Source organism: Neolamprologus multifasciatus, chromosome 6, assembly GCF_963576455.1.
Source record: "Neolamprologus multifasciatus chromosome 6, fNeoMul1.2, whole genome shotgun sequence".
In the NCBI taxonomy this organism is placed as follows: domain Eukaryota; kingdom Metazoa; phylum Chordata; class Actinopteri; order Cichliformes; family Cichlidae; genus Neolamprologus; species Neolamprologus multifasciatus.
This window is the reverse complement of record NC_140444.1, coordinates 11,573,798-11,592,436: the sequence shown is the minus strand read 5'-3', so window position 1 is coordinate 11,592,436 and position 18,639 is coordinate 11,573,798. Positions and strand designations below refer to the sequence as shown.

Here is an 18,639-nt window from a genome sequence, read left to right as displayed (position 1 = left end):
CTGGCATTAACTTCAGCACAAAAACTGTATGCCAGGAGCTTCATGGCATGACTGAGCAGCTCATATGTGCATATATATATTCCCCTTTGCATCTGTTTTTAAAAAATTATTTTAAATGGCTCCCAAATAGGAAGTATTTTCACTTAACAGCTAAGAAATTAAATTTTCAATTTGTCACCTTGAATACAAAGGGCACAAAGGGAAAAATAAAAGGAAACATTACAGCTTGATAAAATCCTTATATGCAGACTGATAATAATTTATTATAAAAGGAAGCTCCTCAGCATAAAAAACTCCGGTTTAGGACAGCAGGTGGCAGTATTAAGCTGGAAAGTCACCCAACCAGAAAATCTGGTTCTTTGTTTTCTTTACATGAAAAGTGGAAAATAACCATTCATCCATTCTCATCAGCTGGCGCCTATCACAGCTGTTATAGGGCAAGAGGCAGACTGGACGGATGGCCAGTCTATCGCAGGGCTAACACATAGAGAAAGACAACCATCCACACTCACACCTAAGGGAAATTTATTACCATCAATTAACCTAACGCCACTAATTATGTCTTTGGATTGTGGGAGGAAGCCAGAGTACCTGGAGAGAACCCACACACAGATGGGGAGAACATGCAAACGCCACACAGAAAGGCACCGGCCAGATGGTGGAGACTTCCTGCTGTGAGGTAACACTGCTAACCACCACAACACCGTCAACATGAAAAATTCCTAATAGCTTCACTGCTGCTGTAATGAAACCATAGTATGTCATCTAGAACAGCGCGATATCAGCAGGCCTTTTCACAAGCCTTGAAGCTTAACCGGTCACATGTGCCTCTGGACAGTTTTTTTGTTTTTGTAAGTTATAGTATTTAAACCAACACACATGCTTTATTGTTCTCAGGTTTTTATTTTCCCCATGTAGCACATGTTAAAGAGATAGTAAAACGACATTATACACTGATGAAATATTTGGTCTTAAAAAAAAAACAAACAAAAAAAGTGATGAGCTCTCCTTATTACCACAAATCTTTAAGTAACTAATATACAGAGAAAGTGTTTCAAAAATGATCCAATTTACTATATTCACCTTTAAATAACATATTTATATTTATGTACACATTTTTTTGAAATAATAAAAAAATGATAGTATTCTTCATATAAGAAATGCACCATAGTCTATATTGAGATATATTAGTGTATCTAATGAATCATCATTTGTAGGAAAATGTATTCACTAAGGCCACTTAGTACAATTCTGCAAAAATATCTAATGGTAAACTGTATTGGACACCACACAACAGAGCAAACGAAGGTGCACCTTCGTATGTCGGCACAGAAGTTTTCTAAATTTGGAAATTAAGCGTGAAAAGAATGAACTTAAGCCATATGTTCACAACATCTTTAACCAGAAAGGAGCCGTTATACTTTTAAAGGCACTTACATTTAGGACCTTGCTAAAATAGGCCTTATCTTTGGCAGATAGAAACTTTAAACGCTTGAAAATTTAAATCTGGATCAAGACTTAAATAGGGGTCTCCAGAGTTGACCTTTTAAAGCCTGAAAATATAAACCTAACTGGAGGGATGATTATCCTTTACTTGTAGCATATTTGGCAAATGCCCTCTGGAGAGAACAGAATAACAGAACATTTTATTTTGTAACTTTGACAAAGCGTAAGCATCACTGAGTTGACGGGATCCCTGCCATCTGTACTGATGGTCTGATCCTCTTGGCAGCATTTTCCTCCACGGAGAAAGTGTAGTTATACTGGGGGAAAAAATAATCAAAAAACAATGTGGCAATATTCTCAATTTATATACCCAATAAAAAGTATCAGATGAGAACTTACCTCATTTTCAATGTCTTGGAGAGATTTTATGGGAATATTCAAATCCGAGTTCTAAGACAAAAATAGTCAAAGAGAATTGGGATGACAAAGGAAAGTCAGCGGTATTTGGCATTGGAATCCATCCCTTGAATACTGAAAACTTGAAACATACCGTCTCATTTGCCTGGGTTTCAAATTTTGGGTGGAGGCTGAAAGGAACTCCATCTAGAGCTGCAGAGAATAAGAGTATGCCTAGGTGAGTGGGTCTCTGCGGTGAGAAGTGTAAATGAGAAGCCCTTTGTGTGACGAGAGACCCATGGTACCTGTAATTCCATGGATGCTTCCATCAGCAGGTTTGTCTAACTCATCTTTTGTTTGAAGAGTGTGGCGTCTGTGACTAAGTCTGCTGGGTGGTAATTGAGGAGGAGGAGGGTTGCTGCAGAAGAAGATAAACAAATAAGATGTCGACCACAAGAGTAAAACGCCTCCAAGATAATACACTTTGCTGTAATAATGTCACATTGCTATAATTTTTAACTATATACACTTCTAATAAGAGACATATGTGACATTTTGATAATAACATCTCCATTTTAAATATACATAGGCTTTGTACCTAGGTCTGAGGGGTAGAGGAGGAGACTGCTGCTCTAAGGAAAGTTGGCGGATGTCCAGGCTGACACTGCGGGGCTTGGCTTGAGGCGTGGGTTTAGAAAAGTAACCTTTTCTGTACCACAGCACATAGCCGTGGATGTCTCTGAAGAAAAAGTGCATGTAATGACAAATTATATGCAACATAATATTCATAAAAGTTCATGAAAATGCTTTTATAAAACAGGCCCAAGACAAAAGTCCATGTATCTGAATGTACCCCACAAATGTGTAATGCTGCAACATCATTTTGCTTTTGGCTGTCAGCTTGATATCCAACACAGCTGTTTCCACACTGCCCACTGGGACGATGCGTACGCACACACGTTTTTTCTTGGAAACTGTGGCCTCTGGACAAACAATCACACGGTAGGTCAGAAGTGAATGAATATGATGCATTCTGCTAAATAAGTATGAATGTGTGTGTGCTCACTTGGCTCAAGATGTTCGGCTATAAAGCAGTAACCATGAGGAAGTGAGTCCTTATCAGAAATAATCCGGATGTCAGACACTACCATACCACCTGCTGAGTCCTGCATTTATGGAAAATTTAGAAAAATAAATGATGTACTGTGGTTATACAAAGGTAATACGTGTATAAGTTCGCATTTTTTGTTTACCTTGCTATAACAGAGGTAATATCCAGACTTCATCCCAAAGGTGCGTGTAAAATTTGCTGATGCTCCATCTTCTGTGAGGCTGATCTGCAGAAAAAAGGGAGATACAGTGAGACAGCTGTGTCATCACAAACACATTTGATTTATTTCAAAATAAGCAAGTACCATGAAAATTTGAGTCAGCTTGAGTCAGTCAGTTTAAAAGTTGGGATTTTGGATTCAACAGAAAAGAATGATTGCACATTTGTTTAACTGTTCTCCTTCAGAGTTGCGTTTGGGACCAAAATACTGGCCATCAGCACAAATATGTTTGAAAAAATGGAAATTGGCACTGTGACATCACCCACTTGTTTGTGGACTCTTGTTTTTATGGCTACTGCCATGTTGTTGTTTTTTTTAAGCCAATAGCGGCCAAAGTTTGATAAAATGTTGGAGTGCACAGGGAAGTCATGAACAGGAATGTTAACTATAAAGACCAAGGCTGTTTTAATATACAATGGTCCCTCGCTATAACGCGGTTCACCTTTCGCGGCCTTAAACATCTATAATAACTGTAAAAAATAAAGTTGTCTACTTTGCAGAATACACTTATTGCAGGTTATTTTTAGAACGCAACTCCCGCAATAAACGAGGGACCACTGTATATATATTAAGATGCTTAAGCTTGCTTTCTGAAAATCCCACTTCCCAGGCTATTATTTACTATACAAGTTAATTTATCAAGGAAAAAAATACTCTTCTACTCAATGAGCACAAAGAGTCCTCTTGTTGTAGAGGTTGCTGGCTATCATTGGGTCAAAAAGGTTTGGTAAATGTACTGGGTCCTATACAGTGCTTTCTATTCAAAGCGCTTTATACAACTTGCCTCATTCACCCATTCACACACACACTTATTTCTATGCTTTTCCTATGTAAGTGCTTTCTATCTAACATTCATACTCTAAAGGATGCATCTGAGAGCAACTTGGAATAAGTATCTTGCCCAAGGATATTTGGCATGCGGACTGAAGCAGATGAGGATCGAACTACCACCTTCCGATTAGTTGGTGACCTGCTCTGTCTCCTAAACTACAGCCACCCAAGATAGGATGTGTCACAAAAAAGCTTGTGGTTGTCACAGTCACTTGTAATTTATACTTAACACGCTGACTTGTTTTGTTGCAGCGACCGTCTGGTTATCCAGAAGTTGAGTGTGCAACACCTTTGCACAGGTCACCTGGTGGAGGCAACCTGTTTCAGTACAATTGTGATCAGACTGGGACTAAATGCAATCAGACAGATTAACAAAGGTTTGGAAGTAAATCCCATCCAATTTGTAACAATCAATCTGAGTCAAGTGTGTGCAACTAAACACAACTGCAATGTGTCTCTTTAGAACAGGGGACTCAACTCAACTGGCTTGTATTTTGGTTATATTCCTATAGAAAAACAAGGGCAGTGAGCATCTGCACCAACCACATCACTATTTCAGGAGGAATTTCTGTTTAAAATCAAAAAGATTCTGGCTGGACTCTAAACGTAAGTAGTTCAAGTGAATTTCTGTGTATATCGACAGCAACGGATTTGTAATCCTAGCTGATTCACCACGAATACTTGTTGAATGCAATCAACGGATTGCATGTATTGCTGGGCCTTATCAATTTCCCACCAACTGCTAGCAATTTCCAGCAACTACTTGCACCCAATAAGGGGATGCAAATTTTTCCCAAGAGACTGGAAGTCACCAAGCAGTTGCTAACTAGTCTCTAGGTGATTGCGACCCTAGAACAAGGACAAGAGATTTTATTGTAATTCTCCTGCAAACATTGTGGTTGGAGTTAAGTAAAATGAAATATCTATAATCTATCTCTGTTCTTACAAGGGTGAAATCTTTGGGGCAAGTGCCAGAGTTGGAGGCCCAGGCCACAGCAGTCACTGGCCGGACATTCCCACGTTCCATCAAAGACATCTGAGGAAGACACAAACAAAGGTTTTAATAAATATGGAAGGTAAACAAAGTACAAAATGCTTTACTGGTTGGTCTTAACATAAATTATGTCTTCTTATTGCCCAAGGATGTTTTTGGATTGTCATTCTAATACAAACTTTCTCAAAGCTTATCTGTTTTTTTCAATTTCAATGCGTGTACAATAACATGTTCCCTCGGAGACTGAGGCATTGTCACACCCAAATCGTTTAGATCATGTGACTCCTAAATGGGAACTCAATTAGGTCGAAATTACCTTTAGATGAACTCTTACGCTGAATAGTGTCATTCTCTGCCCTAATATATATATGGACGATCCTATTCAGGCTGTCGTCCATATATATTAGGGCAGAGAATGACACTATTCAGTGTAAGAGTGCATCTTAAACAGCAGCAGAAGTATTTAATCCACTTGCATCACTTTTAATATAGATTTTAATTTCTTTGTTTTTTTAAACAACTTTTGGCTACATGACACCCATAAACATAAACACATTTCTACTGGTAAAGACTTTTTACTGCGTGGTAAATTGTTCAAACAAGCACATTTGACTAAACAAAACCGACTAGCACATTGGAACAACAAAGTCACAATGTAACAGAAAGACAAACAAGCATATAAAGCTCAGATTTTAAATGAAGATGAAAAAAAAAAAACCCTCAGCAATTCATGATTTCACCATTGAATTTTTTGTTAAATTATCTTCTATTTACTTGATCAAACTTCCTGACATAGTGCTTGCTATTGTTATAACTTGAGCTCTATTTTGGTAAGCGGTTGAGGAAATCGATACCAGCCAGATGCAGGTATCTTAAAACAAACTTTCCTATCCACACGTTAAACACACGTCATCACACTTCTGCCTTTCGTAACATGTGTTTATTGTTACATTTATTAACAACAACACCTGAAATTATTAAATTAAAGACAAGTACCGTGTAACATCCCTGTCAAGACTAGCTTATGTGGCATTAGCGACTGTTCCGATGACAAAACTTCACCGCTTCTTTGTTAAATAAGCCAAATATTCACCGCTTCGTGAGCTCATTCGTGTAATTATAAAAATACACACTTACTCTGTATATGTATTAACTTTTGGCTCTCCGAGGTGGTGTTCTTTTCCGAGGTGAAAGAAAAACTTTTTAGTATCAACGGAAATTTTCCTGGACGTCCTCGTAGGAGCAGGAAGTACTCTGACTCCGTCCCAACTCCAACTCCCGTCATCCTCCGAGGCATGACGTTACTTTATAAAACAAACTCCCTTCTGAACGCTAGATGGCAGCAGTTGCGTGAGAATACGGCTCAAATTTTCAAAGCTTCAATTGAACTTGCTGCTTCAAAAAACTGTTTTTTTTTTTTGCCTCATTTAATCTCTCTGCCTAACAGAACAGATGTTTATTTTTTGTGCTACAACCCACTATCTCTGCACAAGCAAGAATGAATAAATCAATGAATGAAGGAAAGCACTGCATGCTCTGGGTGACAATTTCCTTCACATACAGTCTACAGAATACTTCCTAACGTTGCACTATTCTATCCTTTCTTATTTGTTGTAAATGAAATTATTCAACAATTTAAAGAAAGGAAAACACATGTCTGCCCTTTTTAGATGCTTTTAGTTGCGAGTGAGAAGCTAAAACTGTGAATAATTATATAATGAAACTACCAGACAGTCCTCGTAATCCTAATGTGTGTGTTTGTGTGTCGATTTGTGTTTGTATGAAAACCAGAAAAAAAGACCCTTGATTGCAAGCATCAACCAGAGGGGCTTAGGTCCCTGTTGGCATGGCAACATGCAGAATGGATGGCAGTATGTGTGTGTTTGTGTGCGTGCATGCAAGAGCGGGGGTGGATCGAGCAGGTGGACTGTGGACGAGGAAGGAAGTCAGTGCTTAGCTTTATTGGTTGATTGGCCAGTTAATTAGTAGGTAATTAATAAGAAGGAGCCAGCTGTAATCTGCTGAGAGTAAAACAAGGGGTAGATGAGGTAAACTGCATGTCTGTGTGTGTCCCATGGACACATTTGCATATCTGCTTGCAGGGGGTGCATGCAGTCGCCTGCGTGAAAGTTCATAAATAAATATGAAAATGATGGACTGAGTATGAGCGTCACTCTGTCGCTTACTGTCGAGGGATTCAATCGTCTTTTCAGCAGTTCAGCCTGAAATGCATGAAGTCTCTGTCACATTTATTTCAGTGTTAAACACACTCACAACCAAAACACTGGAAGGTGTGAGCCTCTCGGTTCTTCACAAAGAACACTGCAGCATTTTCCAACAGCGACATATACAAATGAAAAATGTCTCTATGTGATCAATGAGTGCTATGGATGGTAACTTAAGACAGCGACGACCTGCCCCAGGGTACAGACTCCAAACATCTGCATACGCTGTTTGTGGTGAAATTATGATTCTAATGCTTCCATTTAAGCCGATAAACAGAAGTAATAAAAGCCAGCAGTCCATGCCAAGACGGCCAAATTCACTGTGATTAAAGACAGTTACAAGCGGAAATCGTATTTTCCCTGTTGTCTAACTTGACAGTGGGCAGTGCTGCTCTACGCCGTTTCCCTTGGAAGGGTGGTGGTACGCGCAAACAGGAATTACCAACAATAAATGATACAAACGTGGCTGTGGGGATCTTGGATCGAACCAGATGGATAAAGTTAATCGCGAATGAGCATGTTTACTGACCCTGTCGGTTTGCGCTTTTAATGAACGATAGGCATTTGGGGATAAAAGGAGAGCAGGCCAAGACGACGGCACGAGAAAGGCTCTCAGGTTACGAGATAGCCAGCTTTAACGTAATACACACAACTGTTTCACACAGTGGGAACGTAATTTTGTGTATCTGTTTTGTTTTCTGTAGTATTTTATTGGCGTTTGAAAAAGAGACTGAGTATTCCAAAGCAGCAACGAGTTGGCGAGTTTGGCAGTTGTTGTCATTTTGTTGCCAAGACCGCTCTCCATGTAAACAGCCTGCTTTCTTTCTCTTTGAGATTTTTCACCCTCCCGAACCTGTGTGCGCCACGCTGCTCATTAAAATAAAAGAAAAAATATCTAGTGAGCTGTGCCCTCTCTTGCCAAAGAAAAAGAGCTTTTGGTCCCCGGCTATTATTTTCTCATATTAGTAAATAGTGAGTATCATTGCTGCTGAGGCCACACCGCTCTTACCTTTCCGTTTTTGTGGGAAACCTTTCAGTTTGCTGTAAGCGCGGAAAGTTGGCGAAAGAACTTCGTTTATAGTTACCCTGCTCCCATCTTTCCCTCCACACTGGTGCCACATTGGAGGTATGGAGAACAGAGCCCACCAGATATTGTGTCATATTAGTTTAACTGGAGAGGAAGTGGATGAGCCACACGATAATAGGAAATGCCATAACAATTGCCAACCGCTGCAGGACATCAGCGACATCCTCCAGCAGATCATGGCCATCACAGATGAGAGTCTGGATGAGGCCCGGGCCAGGTAATAACAGAGGTACAACGTGAGAATTCGATTTGAGACACTGAAATGGAGGGATTCGGTATCCCTCCGAGTTGCATGGTGGTTCCACTTCTCACTCATCACACACTAAAACCAACCCCCAATACTGCTGAATCCCTTTGCACCTCAGAATATCTTCATCTTTATCCCATAGCCCAGACCAACAGGATCCATCATCTCACTATAAACGCAAAGCTGAGTTTGCAAGTCACCAGTGATTCATTGACCAACGTGGCAGTAATGCTAAATAATGACTAAATAAACCAGAGAAAAAAATGAGAAAGGATTTGATCTAAGTAAGGAGTTCTTAATCTGAATTTTTTTATTTGTTATTTGCAGTGTTGGGAAGATTACTTTTAAAATGTATTCCATTACAGAATACAGAATACATGCCCTAAAATGTATTCTGTAACGTATTCCGTTACGTTACTCAATGAGAGTAACGTATTCTGAATACTTTGGATTACTTAACATATTATCATGCATTTTACAACTACGTGAATGTACTATTGCTGTGTTATTTATTACTATTACTGAATTTCCGCGGCTCCGAACCGTAGTAAAGGGACCTCTGACTAATATGGGTTCCTTGTCGGGCTCCTAGCCGAAAAATAGCTTTACACGAACAAAGCGTACAGTCGAGTTTTAATAGCTTACTTACAACTGGACTCGTCAGGCACTCTTCTTGGCTGCAGTGGTTATTATTATATTTACATGCTTCCAGCTCCCGTTTTTGCTCGATAACAACGCGTACTTTTCGACTCTCCCTTTTCTCCCACCTCGCGCTCACAGACACATAACGAGTATGGCAGTCCATTCTCCCTGCAGCACGGACTAGACTGCCAAGGAAGCTACATTCTGCATTCTGCCTATTAGCTTAGCACAACAACAACAACACAAAAGCGCTTTCTCACACAGGAAACACGCAGAGCGAGAGCGTCACCCTGTAACCATGGCAACCGCAACGCTGCCGCCTGGAACTTCAGAACGTAGCTGTCAAACAAAACCCAAACAGGCCTGACCCGCGACAATATGAAACAGGAAAGTACCGCCGTGTAATCCATTTATTTCAACAAAGTAACTGTATTCTAAATACCACCTTTTTAAACGGTACCTGTAACGGAATACAGTTACTCATATTTTGTATTTTAAATACGTAACGTGTATGTATGTAACGTACATGTATTCCGTTACTCCCCAACACTGGTTATTTGAGTGTATTCGCTGTGTATCTGCTGTAATTTACTTATAAGACTGCCGGAACCCCTTCAACACACAGTGCCATTCATGAATCTTTAGAATACTGGACTTTAGAAGCAATCCATCCGTTGTTCCACCATCTGAAACAAGCCATTTTAGCTGCTCTCCCTTTATTGGCTTCCAAAGACTTAGCATTTTCTAGCAAAAAAATAAAAAACAGAAATACTCTGGTTTTGTCTTCTGGGTGCTTGTTTTACTGTGAATTTACTGAAAAATGATCAGTGTTGTTACTGTTTCTGTCACACGGCTGCAATAGCAAAAACTTTGCATCAGGCAGGTGACCGTGCAAAGTATGTCTGCTTCTCACCTCTGATGGTTTATCAATAGAAGACTCCAGGGTCAAAGTTCATTTGTGGAAATTTGCTTTATCTGTTAGATAAGAGCATTTTTTATGGTTGTAAATGACTGATAATAACAAAGAATCATTTTTTAATGCAGACTCTTTTGTCTTTCTGCCACATTCTATGATTTTCCATGAAAGGAAACATGCTTTAAATTGCCACAGAACGAAGCCTGCCCTCTTCAGCGTCCTGTGTGAGACCAAAGAAAAGACAGGTAAGATGCATATGTACCTTTCTTTCTATATTTATCAACCAGTAAATACACATTGCATGCTAATACAAGACTTCTACTCTCATCAAATTCATTATTGTGGTTAATTTTAGGCTTAAAGTTGACTTTTTATTACATTTGAATGACTCGTGGTCAGTCAGTGTGTAAGGATAAGGGATTTAAACAAGACTGCAAATAAACTGTATTTGCAGTCTTGTTATATCTTAGGTAGTGACTCACATGACATGACAGATGACACATCTGTGGCAGAGAGCAAGAGAGAGATTGGAGACACATAAGCAGGATGTACACTAGTTTGTCTACATTTTCTCCCGTCCTCATAAAACTTGTCATTAATGCATCTCTCTTTCTCCCTCTCCTGCTCTTGTGCTCAGTGTGTCGTACTCTATCCCCAACAGTTTGCCATGGTATTTTTCCAAACCTAATTCTCTGCTGGCTTTCTTGATGATTTTTGATGATGTTCTCCTCCAAATGCTCAGATGGTGAAAAGGCTAGAAGCGCTACTGCAGGAGGAGCGTCATATCAACAGACGCTTTTGACTGAGAAATACATGGGCGCAACAGGATCGTCTAATCTGGGTGATTGACATTAGGAATCTGTGCCAGCGGTTGAGAATGATGCAATGTTTAAATAGGTCTAATTGTTTCTATGGAAGAAGAAAGATTGACTCAGTGACTTTAGACTCACAATAATACTCCTGCTTTTCTTATCCTGCATTTATTCCAAACTCATTTTGAATTTGCAGTAAGTGAACAAATCTATATTTAACTAGGCAGGAAAGATTCGTAATTTAATATCAGTCGGCAACTTTTTCCTTGTTGAAAAAAAACACCCCCAAAAAGTACAAACTGCACCGTACTCCTTGGTATTACCTCAGTTAGCTTGGAAACAGGAAGCTTAAGGGTGGCAGCAAGAAGGATTCAGAGTTTCCAAGGTAAGTAGTTGTCTCACCTGCTTATTTTCAAACTAAGAGCCCAGATTCACAAAATCGGACATGAGGGGAAAATGAGGGCTGGAAAAGATGACATAAATAAAGGCTAGTATGTGTGTGTGTGTGTGTGTAACAAAAATAGTTTGGTAGAATTTGGAAACCAGCATAGAAGTGATCATATGCTTTCCAATCAGCTCATCTTAAGATAAGAAAATACTTTATTTATGTCGACATAGCAAGGTAATTAATTAAGAAAATGTCTTTTATTTTATCAAAAACACAGGATACTTCTTTTTACTATAGTTTTCCTGAGAGGTGCTAAGCTCACAACCTTCTGTATGACCAAGTCAGTGTAAACTGCACTAAGTTGTTTGAGATTTTGGAAAATACTGTCTTTTTGTTAAATACAAATAACGATACCACTCTTATGCCTCACCAGTAAATTTTAGGGATACACCTTTCAATGTGGTGAAACAATAGTAACAATAATGACGTTTAAGTGTTGCGATGAATAACTATCCTTTTGGACCTTGTTAATCAAATGAACCAGCATGAATTCTTCTGTTATTTATTTGTTATTTTATGCTCTTTTTTACAGAGGTAGTTTAAATGAATGTGAGCAACACAAACTTATAAAATATGAGAGGAAAATAACGGGGCGGAGTTCAGAACTAGCAGCAGGATTGTTGGAACAAAAAAGATCTTTTGGGGGCCGTCAAAAAAAAAAGTGCACTTTGAAATGTGCTGTTAAATATTCATACTCCAGCTAGGATGCTTGCCTGTGTGCAGCTGTGGCTGTTAATAATATCCGACCAGTTATATTGTATGAATTCTTAATCTTGTTTCTTTGGATCATGTTAGTAATATGTGCCAGAATCCACAACTACAAACAACAAATTATGTAAAGTATCATCAGGGAGAATCACAGAGGGCGATAAATGAGCAGTGCAGGCACAGAGAAAAACTGGGGATGGGGATACTCTGATCTTTACTGTTTGTGATCTACTGGCTTTGGAGAAGCTCACACACACACATACATAGAAGCTACATTAGAAATGTGTTAAATATCGCGTTTCTGGATTACATCTGATGTAGTTGTCAGTGTGGCACATCGGTCTGCTAATTGCTGTCTACTTATACTTTAATTATGCAATACTGAACATCTTAAAAATACTGTTGTATGAGACCAGTGTAGTACTAGTGCTCTACAGTAATACGGTTCACTGGTGTGCCTTATAAAGTGATCACAGCGTTGGTGTACTGCGGTGTGTTTCTCTAATTCCTGCAGAGGTTAAGCTGGATGTGAAGATACGAAGGCTGTCATAGCACTTATTAGACACTATGAATGGGAGATGCTACCTGAAACTGCCTTGTAATTGCCGTCTGATTTGCATAACTGTGCACATTAACAACCTCTCAAATGAGCTTTAATTTTTTTCACTGAGTGTTTTGATGCTCCTTAAGAGTTGGTGTTAATTAATTAACAGCGTGTGGGTGAAGATGAGTGTGTGTGTGTGTGTGTTTCTTGCATTTTCTTTTCCTTGGACTTGATAAGGAAAGATGCCATTGCTACCATAGCAACAGACACTAAGGTCTTTACCTTACAATATTAAGTGCCTTGAGGCAACTGTTGTTGTGATTTGCCACTATATAAATCAAACTGAATTGAAACTATGCTTGCTCATAGGCGATTGATCGTTGGGGTCATCAGTTTAAAACTGTAGGGTCTTTGTACAAAGTAAAGACTGCTGAGAACTGGTGCTGCATTAATGAAATTGAATTGAACCATTAAAGTGTTCTGCTGATGCAGCGTTGCTGGTTTGTGCTGGTTAATTTTTGTTTTCTGCAACATTTGAATGCATTGGTTCACTATCATTACCACCTTAAAGCCATGCGGCTTAGAGGAGATTGACTAGTCTAATCAAAATATTAAGATTAATCTTAAAAAGTTTGAATGTCTTTGGGGTTGATTGTACTGTTCATGCTGTTTTCTAAATCTACACAGCAGAGGTTGAAATTCTGATGGCAGTATTACACAAGCAGGATAGGGAGTGATTCTCCTTTTTTTTTGTCAGCTCCTTTTCACTTTTTGTATCTTCACTTCCCCTTCTATTTGCCACTGATTAAAAGATGCTCCACATTTTGAACATATTAAGATCTTATCAGTTCAAGTAGTTTTTAAATTCAGTACAAACTATTCAAAAAATGTGTCAGAAAATGAAAAAATGAAGTATATGTGAAGAGTGGAGATGCTTGACATGCTGCATGTCTTGAACTTGATTGATTTATTTCGAATCTATTGTGGCCATCACAGTTTATATTCTGCTCTATAGCCCTGAGTATCCAAGGTGTCCAACAAGAAGGCCCTCCAGATGCTCAGATAATGCGACTGGATAATATACTGTTAGCAGAGGTGGTTGCTGGTCCAGAGAAGGGTGGAGCCTCTGCAGCAGTGGTGGCCGCAGCAGCCGGAGGAACGCCTGATGATGGGAGCTTAGAACATGTGGACTACAAAGAGAAACTCTCTCAAATTCGAGAGATTTACCATGCGGAACTGGACAAATATGAACAGGTGTGTTGTTAAGAGACTTTAGGGTGAACAGGCAAGGGTGTTGACTACATCACTGAGGTGTGTTAGAATTCTTGTCTTTGGCCCTCTTGTTCACATTCACGCCTGAACTCTTTGCCTTCATCCCAATCAGGCTTGCAATGAATTCACCAGCCATGTGATCAACTTGCTGAGGGAGCAGTCCCACACGCGACCCATCTCACCCAAAGAGATTGAGCGAATGGTTTCAATCATCCACCGTAAGTTCAGGGCTATCCAGACGCAGTTAAAGCAGAGCACGTGTGAAGCTGTCATGATCCTACGTTCCAGGTTCCTGGATGCAAGGTTGGTTTTCATATTTATTTCCTTGCCTCATCTTTAAGTTTAGTCTTCAAGTGTCTGCTAGCATTTATTTATTTTTTTTGCCTGTCCCATTTGGCTCTTTTGCCATCAGAATTATTGTCTAAAGGCGAAGAAAGATGCCCAACGGATTTTCTTTACCAAATTGACCATCCCAGCTTTGCCGTAATGGTCCATTTGATTCACCTTTTATTATTTATTTTATTTTCACTTGCTGAATACGGGACAGACTTGACTGGGGGAAAGAAAAGGGAGAAAGAAAGAGGGAAAGAAAAACAGTTGAGAAGAGGGACGGGGGAGAAGGGCAAAAAACAAAAACCAACAGAATAAGCAGAAAAAAAGAAACAAACAAAAAAACATATATCGATCACCTGGATCACCTGTTGAGAAAGAAAAAAGAAAACAAGCAGAAGAAAACGAGAGTAATAGAATAAACAACATCACGATGATATATGGGAATATAACAGTAAATACTAAATATTAAACATTATTGTGCAGCACGTAAGATCGACAGCACACAGTGTGCTTTGAGGTAGGAGCCAAAAAGGGTGTAGTTTGTGTGTGTGAGCACCCGTGTGTACACCTGTGAGCATGGACGCGCTTGTTTTTTAAAAGGTTCCTTCATGTAATGATCTGCTAGAGGGTGTGGGGGGCCACTGCCCCGTCCTCCAGGGCATGAAGCAGGTATGGAGGAGATCCAAACTCCAGACATCCAGAGGCCCCCAGAACACTAGCTAGCATTGCTAGCATTTTTTTAAATTAAATATTGTTTTATATTTGTATTGCCATCAGACGGAAACACAGGAATTTCAGCAAACAAGCAACAGAGATTTTGAATGAAAATTTTTATTCCCATCTGGCCAACCCTTACCCTAATGAGGAAGTCAAGGAGGAGCTGGCCAAGAAGTGCGGCATCACTGTTGCTCAGGTTAAAAAAAGACCAGATATAGCACTTGGTTTAATCTAAAGAAGCCAGCTGAATTTTCTGACTTGCTCCCTTTTCTTATCTTAATTCTTTCAGATAGCCAACTGGTTTGGAAACAAGAGGATTCGGTATAAGAAGAATATTGCAAAGTTCCAGGAGGAAGCTAACCTTTATGCTATGTAGACAGTGACAAGTGTGTCTTCGCTTTCCAGCCAAGCCACCTCTCCAGCTACACCAAACTCAGGTATACACCCTCAAGCTTACTTTTCTCTAAATGAAAATGTGGAAACCCACAGTAGATGGCCAGATGAGAAAAATAAAAATATTTATCACAGTTTCAAAGAAGAGCCACCAGGTGTCTGGTTTTTTTTTGATTATGGAAATGTGTGTGCAAATCTTTTCTTCATGCATGTGTGGAAAACGTTTTCTTCAAGTGTCCCCCGATGTGCCAACAGGAGGATACACAGCAATATGTACCCCACCTGATGGGAGGCTTTGAGGAGTCACTGGAGGTGCTGTTCTTCATCCTCTCTGCCTCCATGTGAGTAGTTAGTCTAACACATTGCTGTTTTAGCCTCATCTGCTAGATGTAGAGTATGAAACGAGATCAAAGAACAACCACTTGCTTTCTGCAGAGACTGCTATTTGTGTGTCCCAGGTGCTATAGCCACATTTTACCCATATTGCACTGCGAGTTTGAACCCGTTTTAGGGGGTGCTCAAGAAGCCCCAGATTTCACTTTAACATGCCTGAAAATAACTGCAGTAGCCTAAAATTAACAATAATCATGTATTTTAATTTTGTTTGTCATTTTATTTTAATGTTATATTCTAGAGTCTTTTGGAGACGGTACAGGTTAGAACAAAAACAGGTTTAAATGTCTTGTGATCGTAACATACTGATTTTATGTGGCACACACACATAAGCACTGGATTCTTCAATAGTGAAGCTTGTCATGAATAAATGAGACATGTGCTGCTCACACAGACACTGGAAAAATCAGGGTGGCAATCAGTCTGATTTTTCCAGTGTAAATAATGCCACATAACTGAGTGTCATTCGTTGTTATTAATCTTAGACAATGCAATCAGCCATACAACTAATTAGGCTGCTTTTGAAAGAAACATTGTGACAGATATCCAGTTAAATTGACTTCTCCAGAGTTATAGAGGGCTGAATACTTTGGCCAGAAGCATTATTCACTTCCTTAACAAGTATTTTGTGACATAAAAGTCAAGTAATTTATTAACTACTTATTAACTATTCTTCTTTTATTAATGTATAAACTGGGAGCTGAGCTCCCTCAAAAGGTTTGATGTTAAAATCGTTCTTGCCGTGTCAGCTCCTGAATATTAACATTAGATTACAGATCAAGACTAAAAAGTCGTCATCATCATAAAAATCGTAGCTCAAACTGAAATATCATTTTGTTACAAATGAATTCCGTATTTACTTTGTATAAAAATGGCTGTAATTTCCAAACAGTCAATGCAGTATATTTGTGAAACCCCGCAAAAAAAGCTGAAGTCTGCACTTCTCTGGCATCTTGTGTGTCATTGACCAAAAACGTACTTATAAATTTCACTAAAAGTGAAGCGTCAGCTGTAAACTAATAGTGGTTAAAGTGATGGCTATGGCTTTTTGTTGTATCAGAATCAGATTTATTGACCGAACATTTAAACACACATAAGCAGGATTTTTAGATCATCTGTTTGAATGAATGATAAGCTTATGTCACTTATTTCGCGGAGTGGCGTCTGCTGTCTGTCCCTTTGTTGTTTACAAGAATCTTTACTCCTTCTACAGTATCGATTAGAATTTCATCATAGGTATTTTAGCTTAATGGGGAGCGATCAGTGATGTGTGTGACGGACTGTGAACTTGATGATGTACTACGTCTGTAGTGAAAGTGGATGCAACAAAATAAAAATTCCCTGAGATTCACAGACATATTTTGGAAAATCCAGATTGACTGAATGTTCTTTTTATCAGGTTGAAGGAGGCTGAAGACACAGTGGCACATATATTCGCTCACCCAGACCTCTACGCGACGTGTGCTCTGTCACAACTCATAGTATACTATCCCTTCCCCACTAGGCCAGTGTCAAGTGGCGTCACAAACGAACACGGACAGATCTTCCCCAAAACATTTCTTTTATTTGGATTTGTGGTGCTTTTGTACACCTCTTTCTGGGATTCATTTTTAACTTCTCACATTTTATTTGTGCTGACACTACTATCTTTTTAATGATAAAAATGAAAATAACTTAAAAAAAGGACTAAAGCCTGCATGTGGTGTTAAACCAGATGTGGACCTTTCATCTTAACGCTGTATTAATAAAGCAAAAGATGCATGCTGTTCTTTTTAGGTTTTGAAGCTATGATTGTATCTTTCTTTCTTTTTATAAAAGCACATCACAAGACAAACATCACTTAACAACAGTGTTGGGGAGTAACGGAATACATGTACCGCCGTTACGTATTTAAAATACAAAATATGAGTAACTGTATTCCGTTACAGTTACCGTTTAAAAAAGTGGTATTTAGAATACAGTTACTTTGTTGAAATAAATGGATTACACGGCGGTACTTCCCTGTTTCATATTGTGGCGGGTCAGGACTGTTTGGGTTTTGTTTGACAGCTATGTTCTGTTGTTCCAGGCAGCGTTACGGTTGCCATGGTTACAGGGTGACGCTCTCTCTGCGTGTTTCCTGGGTGAGAGAGCGCCTGTTGTTGTTGTGCTAAGCTAACAGGCAGAATGCTACAGGTATAGCTCTAAAGAATGTAGCATCATGGGCAGTGTAGTCCGTGCTGCAGGGAGAATGGACTGCCATACACGTTATGTGTCTGTGAGCGAGGGAGGGAGAAAAAGGAAAAGTACGAGCTGTCATCGAGCAAAAACGGGAGCTGGAAGCATGTAAATATAATAATAACCACTGCAGCCAAGAAGAGAGCCTGACGAGCCCAGTTGTAAGTAAGCTATTAAGACTCGACTGTACACCGTGTTCGTGTTTTCCTCCAAAAACAATAAGTTCCGTTGGAGCAGCCTTTCAACGCCTCTCTCTGTCTCTGCTAGCAAAGTTGACCCAGACAACAAAGTAAAGCTAGTTTTGAGCTACGAGCCCGACACAGAACCCACCGTATTAGCCAGAGGTCCCTTTACTACGGTTCAGAGCCGCGGACCTTCAGTAACAGTAATAAATCACAGCAATAGTACATTCATGTAGTTGTAAACAGCATGATAATATATTAAGTAATCCAAAGTATTCAGAATACGTTACTCTCATTGAGTAACGTAACGGAATACGTTACAGAATACATTTTGGGGCATGTAATCTGTAATCTGTAATGGAATACATTTTAAAAGTAACCTTCCCAACACTGCTTAACAAATAAAGCCGTTGTCATTCAACAAGTTTCTGTAGAGTCGCTTTGGACACAAACTTGGTATAATATGATTTAAATAAATTCAAATCCTCTCATCTTTAAACAGGTA

General features: G+C 39.3%; 2 protein-coding genes across 3 annotated transcripts; one reads left to right on the top strand and one right to left on the bottom strand.

The window, feature by feature from the left end:
- Positions 1 to 883: 883 nt before the first annotated feature.
- mvb12a (multivesicular body subunit 12A) lies at positions 884 to 6,287 on the bottom strand. Its single transcript, XM_085163545.1, has 10 exons — positions 6,136 to 6,287; positions 4,951 to 5,040; positions 3,096 to 3,179; positions 2,909 to 3,008; positions 2,696 to 2,825; positions 2,441 to 2,581; positions 2,148 to 2,260; positions 1,997 to 2,055; positions 1,846 to 1,896; positions 884 to 1,763 (listed from the first exon to the last, which is right to left on the bottom strand). The coding sequence occupies exons 2-10, from the start codon at positions 5,038 to 5,040 to the stop codon at positions 1,677 to 1,679; spliced, it is 855 nt and encodes a 284-aa protein (XP_085019671.1). The 5' UTR covers positions 6,136 to 6,287; the 3' UTR covers positions 884 to 1,676.
- A 134-nt stretch (positions 6,288 to 6,421) lies between these two features.
- LOC146516530 (pre-B-cell leukemia transcription factor 1-like) lies at positions 6,422 to 17,586 on the top strand. Of its 2 annotated transcripts, none has more exons than XM_085163542.1 (7): positions 6,422 to 10,360; positions 10,858 to 10,956; positions 13,643 to 13,881; positions 14,012 to 14,202; positions 15,010 to 15,145; positions 15,239 to 15,386; positions 15,598 to 17,586. In XM_085163542.1, exons 1-6 carry the CDS (start codon positions 10,207 to 10,209, stop codon positions 15,323 to 15,325), a joined length of 906 nt encoding a protein of 301 aa, XP_085019668.1. In that variant the 5' UTR covers positions 6,422 to 10,206; the 3' UTR covers positions 15,326 to 15,386; positions 15,598 to 17,586. The 2 variants fall into 2 exon arrangements, with proteins under 2 accessions (XP_085019668.1, XP_085019669.1); XM_085163543.1 differs by having other exon boundaries at positions 15,577 to 17,586.
- Positions 17,587 to 18,639: the final 1,053 nt, after the last annotated feature.

Excerpts from the sequence above, each read along its gene's own strand:
- mvb12a (XM_085163545.1), bottom strand. The coding sequence starts at position 5,040 with ATGTCTTTGATGGAACGTGGGAATGTCCGGCCAGTGACTGCTGTGGCC. Across the intron at positions 3,009-3,095 it reads ATTACCTCTGTTATAGCAAG|GACTCAGCAGGTGGTATGGT; the intron begins GTAAACAAAAAA and ends CCATAAATGCAG. Across the intron at positions 2,056-2,147 it reads AAGCATCCATGGAATTACAG|CTCTAGATGGAGTTCCTTTC; the intron begins GTACCATGGGTC and ends TATTCTCTGCAG.
- LOC146516530 (XM_085163542.1), top strand. The coding sequence starts at position 10,207 with ATGACTGATAATAACAAAGAATCATTTTTTAATGCAGACTCTTTTGTC. Across the intron at positions 13,882-14,011 it reads AACTGGACAAATATGAACAG|GCTTGCAATGAATTCACCAG; the intron begins GTGTGTTGTTAA and ends CATCCCAATCAG. Across the intron at positions 14,203-15,009 it reads TCCAGGTTCCTGGATGCAAG|ACGGAAACACAGGAATTTCA; the intron begins GTTGGTTTTCAT and ends TATTGCCATCAG.